The 16,949-nt window shown below is 41.6% G+C and overlaps 1 protein-coding gene across 1 annotated transcript in view; it reads right to left on the minus strand.

Annotated features, from left to right (window-relative positions):
- Nucleotides 1-15,311, minus strand: part of LOC115786677 (cancer-related regulator of actin dynamics) — a 47,673-nt gene extending 32,362 nt beyond the window's left edge. Inside the window, exon 1 of the mRNA XM_030739001.1 lies at nt 15,180-15,311. Coding sequence (XP_030594861.1) covers nt 15,180-15,244 — 65 coding nt within the window. The 5' untranslated portion in view covers nt 15,245-15,311. The remainder of the gene's footprint in view (nt 1-15,179) is intronic.
- Nucleotides 15,312-16,949: the final 1,638 nt, after the last annotated feature.

The following is a 16,949-nucleotide window of genomic DNA, read 5'->3' on the forward strand; positions in this document are numbered from 1 at the left end:
TTCACTTCACTTACTGTTGTGTATATTTACGAGCTAGCTTAAATGTAAGCTAGCACCCATCAATTTTAACGACTCTGGGAGTTAACAGTTCACGAGTTAAAAACCAGTCTGAGCTGCTTGGTTTTTAAATGTAGTGTTACATTTGTGTTTCATTGTTTATATTTTATAATGGTTTGCTCCTATTTTTAACATAATGATAAATAACAGTACCAATTTTTTGGAAAACATAAAGCCATCTTGTGCACTGACTGCACTCGTTTGAGTGTAAATTTAAATCCACTAAAGAGCAGAACATACTTGCTACTGTTAAAGTTTCCAAACAGTAGAACTACGCATGCTTCAGCCCCTCAAAATACCCTACTTAATCAGGTTCTACGTGAACTTACAGGTTGATGTATAAAGTTAGTAAGCTAGTTAGCGAAGCATGCTAAGATTGGCAGCTTATAGTTCACCAGAAAAAATAAATAAAAGATTCATTTTCTTACACATTTGCTAATGTTTTTAGTTTTGGAAAGTTTGAATGAAAGATACCAGCCCTGCCTTTGTAAACGAATGAATCATTTAAGGCATTTGAAAATATACAGGGCAAGTAATAATATTTAACTATAATGCTCTAAAATAAAACCACTTAAATACCAAAAGTTTCAAATACTCTTCTTCCCCAATTGAAATCATTATCTCATGACTTCAATTTAAATGCAGGCCCAGCATGGATTTAGTGCATTCTGCCAATTTGTAGTAAGAGCTGAATGAAGCTAGTTTTTGATTTCTATATACCTCAACAAAGTTGTTTCTTTACTTGAATACAATACTGTGCAAAGATCTTGAGCCACTCATCATTCCTTTATATTTTACTTTCAAGGGGCCAGACTTTCAAAGTTTGTCTTTTGACATTGGCTGCTTTTTCATTTATTTTCAGTCCGGTCCTTATACCCAACCATTTTCAGAGGAATGTTATTTTGTTTATTAAGCCACTTAACACTGATTTATGAATCATTCAAGCATAAAAAAGGCATCAAACTCCAGGGATGAACCAGTGTGGTGTTTATGCATAACAGAGAACTTAGCCAAGCACCAATTTCAAACTTTATCTTTAGACACTCAAATCTCTGAAAAATGATAACGATAACAGGCATAAAATAATACTGTTTTGCACCAACAAGGTGTTTCCCAAATAGCTATGAACCCAAAATTTGAATGATATCTGAAAGTAATATCCACAAAGACCTGACATGAGACCTTGCCAATTTGTCTTCCCCTGTATCTTCCCCCTGTTTCCTGTCTCCCTCAACTATCAGTGAAAGCCGCTGTGGCCAAAAATGCAAAAAAAAAAAAAAAAAAAAAAAGGTTTCAGTGGAAGGGTGGCTATCAAGAAGCCATTCTTAAAGGAGGGAGGAAATGTTGAGGTATGCCACAATACACAATAACTGGACTGAAAAATCAGTGGCAACAGATCTGATGGCACGATGAATCCAAATTTGAGTTTTTTGGTTAGAAAAAATTATGTATGGAGGAGGTCAGACATCTGTAAAATATGATGGAGGCGCTGTCATGAGTTGCGGCCGCATTTCAGACAGCTGTGTTTGAGATCTCGTCAAAATTGATGGAATTATAAACACAGAAAATATATCCACCGTGCGATACCATCGAGAAAGTGTCTGATTGGCACCAGTTTCATTCTTCAAACACACTGCCAGTACAGTAAAAACATACCTGCCTAGCAAAAACACAGTGGAACACAGACATAGATTAGATTAGCCTCCCCAGAGCCTGGACCTCAACATTACTGAAGTAGTGTGGGATCATCTTGACAGAGAACAGAACAAACGGCAACAACATCCAAAGAAGAGCTTTGAATGTCCTTCAAGAAGCCTGCTGAAAGAAATGACAAGAAAGCTGCCTCAGAGTTCAGGCTGTGCTGAAGAATAAAGGTGGTCCTACTAAATATATTGACTTTAAAGCCTGTTAGAATTGCACAGACTCCATTTTTGCATTATTTACTGTATATCCATGTATGTTTGCACATTTTCAATAAACTGGCTCTACCAATTTCCCAAGCACTATATCACTCCCCACAAAAAAGGTGGTTCAAGACTTTTGCACAGTATTGTATGTGTGTGGCTGTCATTCAACTCATCTCCACTTCTTCTAGTTCACCTTCTGTCTGTCTCTCTCCCTCTCTCTCTCACACACACACACACACACACACACACACACACACACACACAAAAACGAAATATTTGTCCAACCGAATTCCTCTCAGAGGACCGTAAAAGCTTTCACTGTTGGACTGTTGTGAGGCTGGAAGGACAAAGACAAAGAAAGTTGAAGGGGGTATCAGTGTAACCAACACCACATCTACACAGCTCTGTTACAAAAAAAGACTCTTTACTGTAGTCAAAAAGCTAAAGGCACTCATTATGCTAAGCCTCTGTGGTCCAATCACACTGCCAAGCTCAGAGTCCTATATTTAGCCAATTCAAAGCATTAAAATCACAGAGGACTTCAATCAGCAAGAACAGAAACATGCACCCAAGTTTGACTGAGGAAAAACTCTTATCATAGCCACAGCTATTCAGTATCACACCATACTGAGCAACAACATGAATTGATCCTGTTCCAGGAAAACTTACAGGAAATCATGCACATCCATCCGATTCCAGTGTACAACACAAAACAAAATCCCCATTGGTTCCAGGATTTACTGACTAATCATTCACTTCCAGTCAAAACCCACCTCAGGAGTCACAGTTGACAGTTATTCCCAAGCAAGTCATTAATTGTCTTGATAAACAAAGAGAAAGAGGGTTTTGATTTGACCACTGCATTAAAAGACAGTGTTCAAGACACAAATAAAGGTCAGTGAACTCTAACATTCTTTTATTCCTGCGCATACTTGAAGCCATATTGTGGAAAGCAGGTCACAAAAATCAGTAGAGTGCAATAATGAGAACACGTGGTACCAGTAGCAGTCAGTGGTCTGCATTATGAAGGAATTCTACACTGAAAATGACAAATCCCACAAAAAGGACCAACAGCACCGACATCCTCTGACAGGGTTGTAGAGACTGTGTTGATGACATGAACGAGCAGATGAAGCAACGTAGGTGAGTAAACCTGTTTTTTTCCAGGTGTGATGCAAGAACAAGATGTTGCAATCTTCAGCTAATATTCTTTGAGACTTACTTGCGACCCTTAAAGCATCCATACATCCCAGCCATGGCGCATCGATGAAATGAAGCCAAAATATGACTTTTTTTTTCTTCTCCCCTTTAAAAACAGAAGATGTCCCCCTGGGCTACGAGTTTGAAATCTTGCTTTGCCCCCCTGGATACCGAAGGTTTCTTGCTCTTCGCAGTAGAAAAGATGCCACTCCACAAGAGAAGAGCCCTCTCTTCCAAGTCAAACCATCCTCTGAGGTTCCTCCTACTTTTGAGCTCCACTAAAGTCAGATTTCATACAGACCTCTCTTCTTTCATAAATCTGGCAGGAAAGGCACAACAGCAAGCCAGCCTAAACCACTCCAGGACTCGCATTCAGCAGCAGCCAAAGTGGGACAATCAGAATATCATGCAAGAAGCACAAAAATGTAGTTAGAAAAACTGAATCTCCCTTTAAAATGAGAGGAAAACGTATTTCCTTGAGTAAATACGTCCCACAAAAGAAGTACAAATTCTTTGAGTGGCACAATGCAGTGATGAAAACAATGAACTATAAATGACTGACTAGTGGCTGCATGCTTCGCTCCTCTCCTCCCAGTCACCACGACTGGTAATGCTGCCAAAGCAGGGAGGGAGGAAAGATAAAGAGGGAGGAGAGAGGGAGGGAGGAGGCATGTGTGAACAAGATACCCCCCCACAACCTTATCCTTCACCATCTCTTTCTACCGTTAAATGGGATGGAAACCAATGAGTACCAAGTGTTTTTTTTTTGTTTGTTTTTTTTTTAACCTTTACTTTTACTAATTTAATGTCAGATGTTTCAGTAAAAAGACAGTGAGCAAAAAAGTAAAGTGTCGCATTATTTGCAGTGAAATCTGCAATAAAATGTACAGTTTTCACAATTAACCCTAAAGACAAATGATTAAACTCCACAACTGTTGTATTGATGGAGCCAGATAAACCTAATGAGATATCTTGATTGAAAATGGGAATGCCAACATGAAGTTGGAGCCAGCTAGCTCTCTTCAAAAGATCAGAACGTCCACCTGCCTTCAACACTGAACCTTTTTAGTTAACATGTAAAGTCCAAGCAGGAACATCCAGGGATGAAAAAAAAAAGAGGAAACTGTGGTTTGGTTAATGTCCGACTGATTGACACACTGACTCCTTTGTTAAAATACCCAACTTTAACATTTAACAGTTTTTACACTTATAGACCCTCAGGCTTGACCTCAGTAAACAGGTTCCTGGTGAGTTTATAGCCTCAGTCATTCAATTTTGGGTCATATTGAATAAAAAAAAATTAAGTCCATTTTGTGAATTTTAGTCATCCCGTGTTCCTGAAAGGTGGATTATTCAGGGTGTTCTCCTTGGCCAGATTGTGAAACTAAATGTTAGCCAGTGAGCATTCAGTTTCACAGACTCTCATTAAGCTAGCAATGGTGAAAATGCTTATCTTCAAAACAGGGCTTCACAAACCAATGGGGCAAGTCACAGTAGCTGGAGTTTTATACTGTCTATTGGCTCAGAGTTTTAAATTACTAGGGGTGTGCCCACATAAGCAGCGACAGTAGCTGCTAGCTCTCTACTAGCAATGTTGCCAAATCTGCTTATTATAAGCGACTTTGGGCTTGTTTTTTTTCTAAAGTCGCTTGCAAATCTCGCGAGTCGCGGTTTTTTGGGCTTGTTTTTGAACGTGGAGTTGCTTATTTGGGCTTGACTTTCTTTCCGAGTTAAACTCATTGATTATCTCTCGGCGCGCTATAATAAAGCAAAAGACGGGTGGTAGGTAGTTTGTCCCTTTCAAGCCCCCGTTTCCTGTTTATCGCTCCTGCACAAGTTGACCGGGCGCAGACTCAAACAAACACTCATAACAGCCCAGAGTGAGGAGGGAGCGCAAGAATGAGCTCAAGTAAGCGGGGAAAATATAGAAAAAAATATAATAAAGAGTGGCAGAAAGAGAGCGCACTTAAAGAATGGATCCGCCGCACAAGAGGGCTGCGCCAAAACGATGCCACGAAATTATTTCTCTAGTCGCATTTTCTGTATTTAACAGCTGTGCGTTAGAAATGATCAATAACAGAGGAAAGGCGCTGATTAGGCACCCCCTGTGCTCCTTCACCTCCCCTCCTCCTCTCACCCCCCCCCCCCCCCAAAAAAAAAAATAAATAAAAAATAAATTGTGTCCGCATACACCTCTGAAAGTAGCTGCGGTCCTAATGGGAGACGTACCAAAGGCATTCCCCAGATTTTGCAAGTGTGAAATATGTGCTCACCATGCTGATTTAGTTCAACATGCTGATACAGACAAGCACACACACAAAAACTGTGCACCCTTCTCTTCTATGAGGCTAAGAGCCATGGGTTTTACTGCTCCAAAACACAATGAGACAAAACAAAGTGAGCTATACTACTATAGAGATATACTGTTTAAAAGCGGCCTCAGGTTTACACAGTGTTGTGGGTTGCCAGTTGGGCTTCTTTTCATAGAGCTGGTTGCTTGTTTCTGTCGCAAGATCTGGCAACACTGTCTACTAGGCTTCACCTCTGCTAACCTGTATCACCGAGCAGGATTTTTCAACCAGGTTTGGAGCCTTTGGAGCATTTTAAATACAATTATCTGGCAAACAACAAAACTTGGAGTACAATTAATTATACTAAACAACCAACCGATAAATCCTTGTTTTCGTTTTAGTGAGTGAAAACATAATTCTGGATTTTATTTGTGTGTTCCTAACCATGCTTGGTAGCGTTCGTACTTTAAATCCTGGACAATTTATTTTTTCCTCAGCTGGTGACCAACAATTCAAAAAAGCCCAGTCAAGAAATCCTAACATTCTTCATATTTCCTTTTTTAAATAATTTAAAATAACTAGAAACTGTTTAATGTACTCAGCTTTTGGTGGTGCTGGTATGTCTTACAGAGCCAGCTAGGTTGCTTCTAGTTTTTATGCTGTCTGCCACCACCTCGAATTAAAGTGAAAACACCATCTACTATAAACTCTCCCTTATAATAAATTTTTCCATCTATCAAGCTTTAAAAATGAGCTGCTTGTTTAAGTTGTTGCATTTCAGCATCCTTCAAATGCAAAAGCGTGGAGCCTCATGCTCTCCCCATCTCAGGAGGAGGCCTAGTGGCGCACAACAGCCTGTGGCAGCTAATCACGGTAAGTAGGAAGCTTAACTAAACAGCCACTACAGCTCGGAGCGCTAAAGCTGTGTGAGACTAGAGGTTGATCCTGAGATTTCTTGTTGCTACAGTGAGTCCGTTTGTAAGATAAGCGGCAAAATTATTTAAATGATCACTATAGATCAAAATAGCCAGAGATTTTATGTTATCTGTAACGGGGCATGTCTTTACATGTTTTAACAGTTAATGTCAGAGTTAAAAGAGTGAAAGTGTAAAGTTTTGCTTTTGTCACAGTACAGACAGTATTATCTCAGTTCTTAAGTGACACAAACACACAAATCACATGAATCATCAAAGTGCTGACGGAATAACGTGGAACGCATTTCTCAATCCCAACATGCCCAGACTGAATGCTGTCTGTGATTCAGTTTTCATTTCAGACATGTTGGAGCTTTAAGTGTGTGTGTGTGTGTGTGTGTGTGTGTGTGTGTGTGTGCGCGCGCGCGCGCGCGTGTGTGTGTGCGCGTGTGTGTGTGTGTGTGTGTGTGTGTGAGAGAAAGAGAGAATGTAAACAAAGACAGTCTGTATCAGTTCCAGAGCTCAGCAGCTCCATTTCAACACAATAATATGCAAACACAGTCACTAAGATCAGTTATGGCATGCTGGGATTAATAAATTTCTTCACTCATGCATACACACTCAGTCTTCCACATCACAATGCCAATAAACTGTCAGGCAGGGCCCTCTCAGGCTGAGGTTGTATAGACGGAGGATTTCCACCAATTTAATCTATGGGTTAATCGGCATTTCCACCAATAAATTCAGTGCTGAATTGGCTTTGCTTGAGATTAATACCAGAAGCCAGGCTCTTGGGATTTCCCACCCTGAGTCTCCTGAATCTCTTTCCTTGCTGCTGCCTGGATTTCCAGCCACTTGGGCTAGCGACTAAAGATGTAACATAGATCTAGCCTGTGCATTTGATCATCTCTTTTGTAGTTTTCTTGGAGCTGTGCGACTCACGTTCATTTGTGCAAAAATAATTAATTGTGATTTCCTTATTTTGCTAGAAAATTCAAATAAAGTCTTTACTTTACTGCCCTTGGATGATTCAGTAGTGCAATAGTGTTTCTAAACTCAAAGAAATGTAAAGTCTGCATCATCTCCCAAAAAACTGGGTCAAATCAATTAGACAAGTTGGTGCTCGGCTGTCAGGCAGCAGGGAAGGAAGTGATGTACAATCTTGATTAGGCAATACACCAAACAGACAGCACTGTTGCACTGTAGTAATTAGGGGGCAATCAAGCTGTGTAGGGATTCATAATGTTTCTGCATTCTCTTATTCATCTTCTCTTTTTCGGGCCATTCACAGTCTGTGGCAAACTGTACAGTAAGTTTTGACAATTGCACGCTGCTTGGTGATATCCTCCTGATGCTTTTCACCTATTTTCATGTCTGCATTTTGAGTCTCGCACCAGTGAAAGGTCAGATTTAGAGATGCCACCATTAGGGTCAGGCACCGGACTCGGAGCTTTTTAGGGTACCAACCAAATTGTTTCGATACTACTGAGATGATTTGATCTGTACCTTTTTTTTTTAAAAAAAAAAAGGGTACACATGAAATCAATCTATAAATTAGATTAATACAAACAAAACAGAACTGAATTACAGCGATTAAAGGGATCAGAGTCCCCAAGCCACAAAATCAAAATATTAATTAGAGCAGCTTTAACTCTGCAGGTGGAGTCTGTCTCTTTTCAGGTATCAGTAACACAGCCAGTCAAGGCAGGTTTCTTTTTACTTGCTAAAATGAACTCAACTCAGGAAGTCTCTAAAGTATATAGACTCCCGCTGAAGGAGATTAATAACATCCATTTGAGTGTAGGAACCTCCACAGCTTTCCAGAGTCCCTGTGTATATGAATTTCTCAGTGCACAAACAATTCATCACAGCATGGCGCGTGTGCGGCTGTGCATGTTCGTATGTGAAAACGCATGCATTAATCAGACAGCTTTCTGTTTATAGAGGCACAAGGAATGTTGGCCAGTTTCTGGGGAAAAAAATGGAAGTTGGTATTTCCTGAAACGACCCCGAGTCTGGACCTGCTGAGAGAGACGGAGGGAAAGAGTATGAGGGTGACGGGGAGAGGGGACGTTTCATAAAGCAAAACTGAAAGAAATGGACACGAGACCTAAAACATTTAATCTGGAACCGTCACGGACGAAACCCATTCATAGGAGTTAGCAAGTTGTGTGTTTTCAAAGTCAATGAAAAATCAGAATTTAATGGAATTTTATTTCACCAAATGATGGCTCAGGCCAATAAATTTAACCAAAAGAAAAGCCAAATATTTGCTAATTACAGAATCAGTGTGAGGGTTTTGTGCCTTTAATCTGCTTCATACAATTATAAATCACATCTTTGTTCTAGTTTGATGATGTGGACTCAGGAACTTGAGCCATACATCCTCCCTTCATTTTGCGGCGCCCTCATTGAAATGACTGATGTTTTTTTCATGCAGTGCTCGTCCCCCTTACCGTGGTGCCAGAAAAGCCTCCAGTCGGCTGTAATGCCTCGAGTTAGATCTCTGGACTTGTGGTCAACCCGCAGGCCCTGCTTCTCTTCTTTATTCTTTCCATCCCCTTCCTCATCTCCACCACTCCTTTCCCCTCTGCTGGCTCTGGTTCCTCTCACTCACCCACAGCACAATGCATTCTCCGTCCCCTCTGTTTTGCGGTTTCTGTGTGTCTCCTATTCTCTCCAAAACAACACACACAGGCTGATCTAGATATCTTTCCCTGTATAGAGGAAGAGGAGGGGAAATCACACTGCTCTGAATTCCACCTCACATCTGGAAACCATCTTCTTCCTCGCCCTCTTTTTTTTTTGCCCCTTCTCCGTTGCTCTATGCTGTAATGTAAATAGGCCTGTAATCATACTCCTGCCCTTAGCCTGCCGAGCTGGGTGGTGGTGCTGTGTGTGAGGGAAATGTTACACAGGACACACTTTACCAACAAGCTGAAATCTCCTCTTCTCTCTCTCCCCATCTCAGGCCCCAGCTGAGCTTTATGGAGATGATTAAAAACAAAAGTGTTCTTCAACTCTATTTGCATCTATTGCCCATGCATCTTTGTGAGCACTAAAGCAACAGGAGGGCCCTGAGCAGCTCATACAAACTGTATAACTGAATGCTGATGACCTAATGACCTGAAAGTGAAGCTTTTACAGGGCGTCAGTATCTCATTGCTCCACTCTGGCATCCATAAAATCAAACTGCATGGCCTTAAAGGATGATTAACTGACCTAAAGAAGCAGCAAATGCATCTTTATTTAATTGAAGTGGTGAGGGAGGTTCTCAGCATGTGTACTTTTTTCCTAAAACTGTTAAAGAAGGTTTTGTTTGGATGTGGCTGTCATGGTAAACTGAAGCGCTTCTTTGTTTCCCAGCACAAGCGTTTCAAAACCTGGCGAGGCCATCATTAAGACTCCATGTTCACCTGGTTTAAGAAGGCTGCAGAAACAAAGCACAGCAGCATGAAATCTGTTATACAAAAGAAAGCAAAGCTGACCAGAACTGGATTATTTTATCTTTGCTGAACTGCATAATCAACACAATTAGACAGAGACTGAAATGCTGACTGAAAAATGCTTTTTAACCTCTTAAAAGGATAATCAAACCAAAGCTTACTTATGATCGCCTGTGTGTAGTCAACTCTTTAATTAACACAAACACTACTAAATGATGATTAAAGATGCACTCATCAGCTAAAATAGAAGATATACTATAGAAGTCTATGCGAAAACGGCCCCCAGCTGGGAGCTTTGTGAACACTCTCCTGAAGAGTTTGTTCAAGTTTTATTGTCATATGAACAGTAAAGAAACATGTTTCCCTGTACAATGAAATTCTATTTTTGTTGTCCACACACAGTGACACCAGGTTGGCAACCTCCCACCTGTAGGCAGCTTCGTCCCCGCCAGTGATACGTCCTATCACTGCGGTATCGTCTGTGAACTTTATGATAGTGTTATCCTTGTGGTAGGCGGCACAGTCGTGGGTGAACAGGGTGTGTAGAGGATAAGGCTGAGGACACATCCCTGTGGAGTGCCCACATTAGTGATGATGCTGGCTGAAGTTTTGTTACCAATCCTGACAGACTGGGGTCTGCCAGTCAGGAAGTCCAGGAGCCAGTCGCACAGGGTGGAGTGCAGGCCAAATGTAGAATGACCGTGTTAAAGGTAGAACTGTAGTCAACAAAGAGCATCCTGACATAGGAGTCTTTATTCTTTATTTCATTATATGTTTACATATATATGACAATAAAGTCTTCTTGATCTTGATCTTGATTCTCCAAGTAAGAGAAAGAAAATATAGTGCAATGACAACAGCATCTGAGGTGGACCTGTTGGGTTGGCTGGCATGCTGCAGGGAGTCCAGAGTGTCCAGTATGCTGCACTGAATGTGGCCCAGCACCATTGTCTAAAAACACTTCATGATGATTGAAGTGAGTGCTACTGGCCTACAATCATTCAGGCAGGTGGGTGGGCTCTTTTTGAGAAGGGGGACAATGATTGTAGTTTAGAAGCAGGAGGGAACAGTGCTCTGGCTGAGGGAAAGTTTGAAGATGGAGGTGAGGACATCAGCCAGCTCGCTGGCACATGCTCTGAGAGCTCGCTCAGGGATGTTGTCTGGTCCGGTTGTTTTACGGGGGTTGATCCTCGTCAGTGCTTTTTGCACCTGACCTGGTGAGACCATTAGGGGAAGGAAGGAAGGGCAGGTAGAACGGGTGTGTGCGAGTTCTCTCTTTGTGCTTCAGCTGGAGGACTCAAAGTGAGTGTAGAAGATGTTGAGATCATCTGGGAGACTGCCTTTGGAGCTGATGATGCTCCTGGTGGTCCTGTAGTCTGCAGTGTACTGTAGCCCTCGCCACATCCACCTGGAGTTAGCAGTAGAATAGACCCATCCAGCTTCTCTCTGTACCACCTCTTGGCTGCTCCGATGACTTTCCTCAGTCCATACCTCACAGCTTTGTACTCCGTCTCATTGCCTGATCTAAATGCAAGAGAGTGAGCACGCAGCATGTGGTAGACATGACTGTTTATCCAGGGCTTCTGGTTGGGGAACTTCCTGAGCCATGTGGTGGGTACGATGTTATTGACACAAGTGCTAATGTACCCAGTCACATACTCAGCATAGTCCTGTATGCTGACAGAAGAGTCCTGAGTGGCTGCAGCCTTAAACACATCCCCGTCTGTCCGAGCAAAGCAGTCCTGCAAGGTGCTCTCAGTCTCTGGGGTCCAGAGTTTAACTTGTTTGGTAACAGGGTTTATTTGTTTCAGTCTTTGTCTATAGGCCGGGTACAGGAACAGAGAGATATGAGCCGAGTGTCCGAAGTGGGGGCGGGGTACAGCCCTGTATGCGCCGCGTATGTTAATGTAGGCACGATCCAGGGTATTCTTATCACGGGTGGGAATGTTCACATGTTGATAATATTTAGGAAATACAGTCCGTAAATTGCACTGGTTAAAGTCGCCGGTGGCAATAAAAGCAGCATCAGATTAGCCGTCTCTAACACACACTAATGACGTCGTGGAGTTTGCTTGCGGGGGGGGGGGGGCTATGTAAACAGCAGCCAAAACCACAGCAGTGAACTCCCTCAGTAGATAATAGGGACGACTTTTTAGCAGGAAAAACTCCACATCTGGCAATCGATGCTTATAAACAGTTCGTATATCTCCACACTATAAGTTGTCGATAAACCCACACACTTTAGCCTTACCAGAGGCTGCAGTCCAGTCTCATCGATGTACAGAGTGAGTCTGTAGTCAAATGGCTCATTCTGGGACTTTGTCTGAAAGCAAGGTCTCGGTGAAAGTTTATGGTCTCAGACACTCATGTCAGGTCACATTGAATAAAACATCAAGTTCATTTTGTATATTTTGGTCACTCTAGGGTTCAGAAAGGAGGATTTTCCTGGATATGTTCACTGGCTAACAACTTCTGACTGACAAGTCATTTGCCAATGAGAGCACCGTTTAATAGTCCACCCCCCATTCAATACGGCCGAATTCAAAACACTGAGACGGCGACAATGAACATGCTCATCTCGAGGCTTCAAAACAAGACTTCACAAAACAATGGCTCACATGGTAGTTAGGTCCATCCCCAGAGATCACCTCCATGTTTGAATGGCAAACTTACAGGGAAAAAAAAAATAAAATCATGCTCATAGCCTCTTAACTGTATGCAGTCTGATTGATGTACAACTCCACCTTTTAGGCGGCTCAGCTGGTTGTTGTGTTTGTAGTTTATGTATCAGTAAGGGTATGGCTACTTTGTGAAAGGTGAGTGCTATCAGTCTTTCTAGAAGCATCAAAATACCTGTCCATCTAGAAAGGAATGGTTATTTTGAAGCATTATGAATTATTATGAAGCAACTGCATGGGGGGGGGGTGCACCAGTTAAATCTGCTTAAAAAGTTTGCCAACTGCCCAAAATAAAGTTTTACAAAGCTTCTTTAGTAGTTTTACCACCATCGTTGTATTTTCCCCACACATTTCTGAAGTCTCAATATATCTCTGGTACTCTTTTGCCTCATAAATCTTTAAGACTGTTTTTCACTAAGCAAAAACATCTCCTTTAAATAGCACACAGCAGATAACACACTCTGACAAAAGTGTGTTACCTGTGGCAGTACGATCGCTTCAGTCCCAGCAGACCTTCGGTTCAGAATTCGCCTCTGAACCCGATCATCACTTACACAAACTGCCAGGCCGCAGACGACACAAATGAAACCCTGCTGAATTCAGCTGGCTTGGTAATTACTGATAACAGGCTAAAAAAGGTGAAAACTGAAACATATTATTAGCATTACCAGAGTGCTTCATCAGTGTTTAGCACCACATACCACACTAGAATCAAACTGCTTTAATAGAGTTTTAACAGCTTCTGATGACTTTAATTTGTTTTACATAACACATTAATCCAAAACCACTAACTGTCAGAGCTGTGTTCGGCCATGAGGACATGTGCAGCTTCTCTCTACAACTGTATCAACTACAGCTACACGCAACATGATATCTCTTGGTGGTAAACAGGTTCTCCAGCACTTTAGTATCCACTGCTGTAAACTATGGATACATCTGAAAAAAATCAGAACAGGATAAGATTTTCAGTTTTTTAATCTTAAGCATGAGTCAAATCACTGGATTTTACATTTACTGCAGCACTTTTATGAATCTGCATTTATTTTATAGTTCATTTCTGACTGCATTTTGTTTTGCAGTTGAATTGACACAGGCTTGTTTTTCCTGACTAACTACAGGGTGGCAGGTGAACCCCCCCCATCCCACCGACCCCCAAAAAAAGGGTGTCTCCAAAGGACAATCAATAAAGACATTCACCCAGGCTGCACAGATGTTAAGCTTTAAAGACCACCCAGTTATGCTCTGAACTGGACACATGGGAGTGTGTTTTTGTCACATTATGAATGACTGAATTGTCGTGAGAGCATTTCCTTACGAGGACAAACAGGACATTAGGTAAACCCTGTTTTTTAAAAAATGACCTAGTGATAGATGACCTAATCACACCTTTAATCGGAAAGACTTTGACAGCTGACAGCTCTCTCTCTCACACACACGCACACACACACACACACACACACACACAGAAGCCTATTTAACAAGCTTCTCAGACAGCGAGCAGACAAGCTCACGGATCTTCATCCAGTGTGATAATGCTAACTGGATTTACTGCCTAGTACAACGTCATTACTCAATCAAGTATAGTAGCGCTTTAAAGTGGAACAGAGTTCGCTTTGGCGTCATCTCTAGAACAAAGAAACACTGCAGTCAGAAGTCAGCATCATTTTTGCAGCAGGTGGATTTCATCAGCTGATCCCTGATCAATAGTGTCTTTCATTCAGTCACAGTGACAGACAGCATGACTTTGTTCTGAATCAGTCAGTGTTTTTGTTCAGGATTACTGTGGTGAAATGCAGTGAAAGATAACTGTTTAATCTGGACTGTCCTTGACCTGCCTCCACCAAACACTGAGCTCACACACATGCACCGAGAGTGTGCGTGTGTGTTGGTGTGATCTCACTAAGTCTACAAAGTTGTAGAGAATGACTGACTCATCAGGACACTAGGGGAAATATGCCTTTAAATGCTACAATGAATGAACAATGAATGGAAACCTTGCATGAGAGGTGGTGCATGGATGAATCACGGACACTGAGCTACTCAAGGAGAAACGATCAGCTGGGGCTTATAACCAGGATCCCTTTGACAGATTAACCAATTAAAGCTAGTTTACGGTAGACCTACTTGTAGAATGATCTTAATGGCCCCAAATCATGTAGAATAAATTACCAAAAGGAGCAATCTCTAAAATAAGCCAGGACACTTATGCTGGTGTTGAATTGTGTGATGGGAAAGTGCCATTTGCCTGAGAGGAAAGTTGATTATTTTGCTAGCAAACTTTTGGGATTACCACCAACTTACTTCCAGTTTAGCCACCGTTTCACACCAGTGCATAAAAGAGTGTTTTGGAAACACCAGCAGAAAATAAAGTCCATAAAGACTCACTAACAGATTTCAAAAACTCCAGAGAATAATTACAGCCCACCTACACGGCCTCAGCGCTGTCAGCAAATCACAGCCCAAAGAGGAACACACACACACACATATATACAAACACGTTTTCTCCCTCAACTAATTCAGTTCACACACACAAACAAGCACTGCACTGTATCCCGCACACTGTAACAAGCATATGTATCGATTACTACCAATCAAAGATCACCATCTCCGTTCAAAACAAAGCTCAAGTCCCAGAGATGACGCACAGTTGGCCGGGGAAGCTTCAGACCGTTGCGGGGATACTCACTGTGTCTGCTGAATCTCAAACGGCCTCAGGGTGAAGTCATCCCTCAGAGACTGAAACCAAGACATCAGCGCCGTTACTGGACTAATGATTGGATTATTTGTCTCAGTCGTGCGCTGGCGTCCTCGGCTCCGTGTGCTGCGTTCAGGGGAAACTCCTCCATCCCGTGTCATAAAACAAATAGACGAGTTTAGGTTCACACTCCAGTCATATCCTACTTTTATATCATGTCTAATGGTGGCATATACTGTAAGAGTATCTTCCTACTAATCTTACTTCCAGGATAGGTATTCAGTCAACAAAACAAAATGACACACAGGAGTCCACCATGCCTGTGGTTAACAAAGTTAAAATCAACTCAAGCATATAGCCCATGAATCATGGTATCCTCTTCAGCAACCCGTGGCAAAACTTCCGAAATAGACAAAAATGTGTTTACTTAATAAGTTTTAATCAGAGGTTGCATTGGGTGACATTAAACAGCTTCCTTTTCAAGTTTCTTTTATGAGCAGGTTGTAACTTATCAACAAACCACTAAACAAACCACTCAGAACCCGTGTCTTTGACACGGGTTCTGAGTAGATTAGTTACTAGGCTAAGGAACTAATTGTAATACACTGTAGTATCTTTTCTGTTGATAAGTTTACATTTTTACGATGGACACCGAACGCACCTCGAGCTCAAACGGAGCGCCGCCCAGCTGACTTTAGGTCAGTTAAGAAAATTATGTCTGCTGCAAGAAATGATCTTAATGACAAAGAGGTTGGGCCTCTATCAGGTCACAGCAACTCGAAAAGGTGAACAGAGTTCTGCTCGGTGTGCGGACGCTTGTCATACAACTGTCACGTGGTTCCTCATCATTTACTGTCTGTCTCAAACGAACATCACACCTGAACATCATACAAGTGGAGTTCAGTTAAAGAGGACGTGCTATGCTTATTTTTTTTAAATGATTATTCTTGGACCACTACTGCAGCTTTGCAGGATTCACAGTTCAAAATAATCCGAATTTGTCTTATACTGGGCTTCCATGCAGCTACTCAGTCCATCCAACCTTCGCCTGATTGGCTGCTCCTCTCAAACAGATTTGCCTGAATTGACCTTATTAGGGATATCCGCGGTCTTTGACGTTATACAGAGACAAGAGTGAAAAAAACTGCCTGAAACTGAGAGTTCAGAGCAGTCTGAAGCCTGAGCTTTTGGTTCATGAAGGATTACTTGTTCAAACACTGACCTCACTGTTCTTGTTTATTTTGAGCGTGAACCAATATTAAAGTGTATATATGACGGAAAATAAGAGAAGGTATAATAGGTCCTCTTTAACCCTGGGATTCATGGGGTATTTAGGTTAAAAGTGTTAGTCTTGTGTTTACATGCAAAAAGAGAGTTTCACAGTTGGCTTTGAAGAGAAGTGAGTGTTGGACTCAGCATATCGCTCAGAGACTGGAAATTTTGTTTTGCAGTCTAAAAGTCTTATTATTTTAGGATTTGTACTCCCATCTAGTGCTGCAGCTGAGGAACTGCAGCTCTGGCTTTAAGTGACTTTATTGTATATGGACTGTGATAGTTAGGAAGTGCTTTTAACGACATTTCTTTGAAGGGTGTCGTGTCATCCTCTCTCTGCGATTCTATTTTAATGCCATAATAAAAAATTTTAAAAATAAATAAATAGAGAAAATTTTCTGTTTGAGGTTAAAAGAAAATGCAGATAAACTGTCCAACTAAAACACAAAACTGTGTGTACACTGATAAATCAGGATCTATGCATCTGAA

The sequence above is a fragment of the Archocentrus centrarchus genome, chromosome 10 (genome assembly GCF_007364275.1).
Source record: "Archocentrus centrarchus isolate MPI-CPG fArcCen1 chromosome 10, fArcCen1, whole genome shotgun sequence".
NCBI classification, from domain to species: Eukaryota; Metazoa; Chordata; class Actinopteri; order Cichliformes; family Cichlidae; genus Archocentrus; species Archocentrus centrarchus.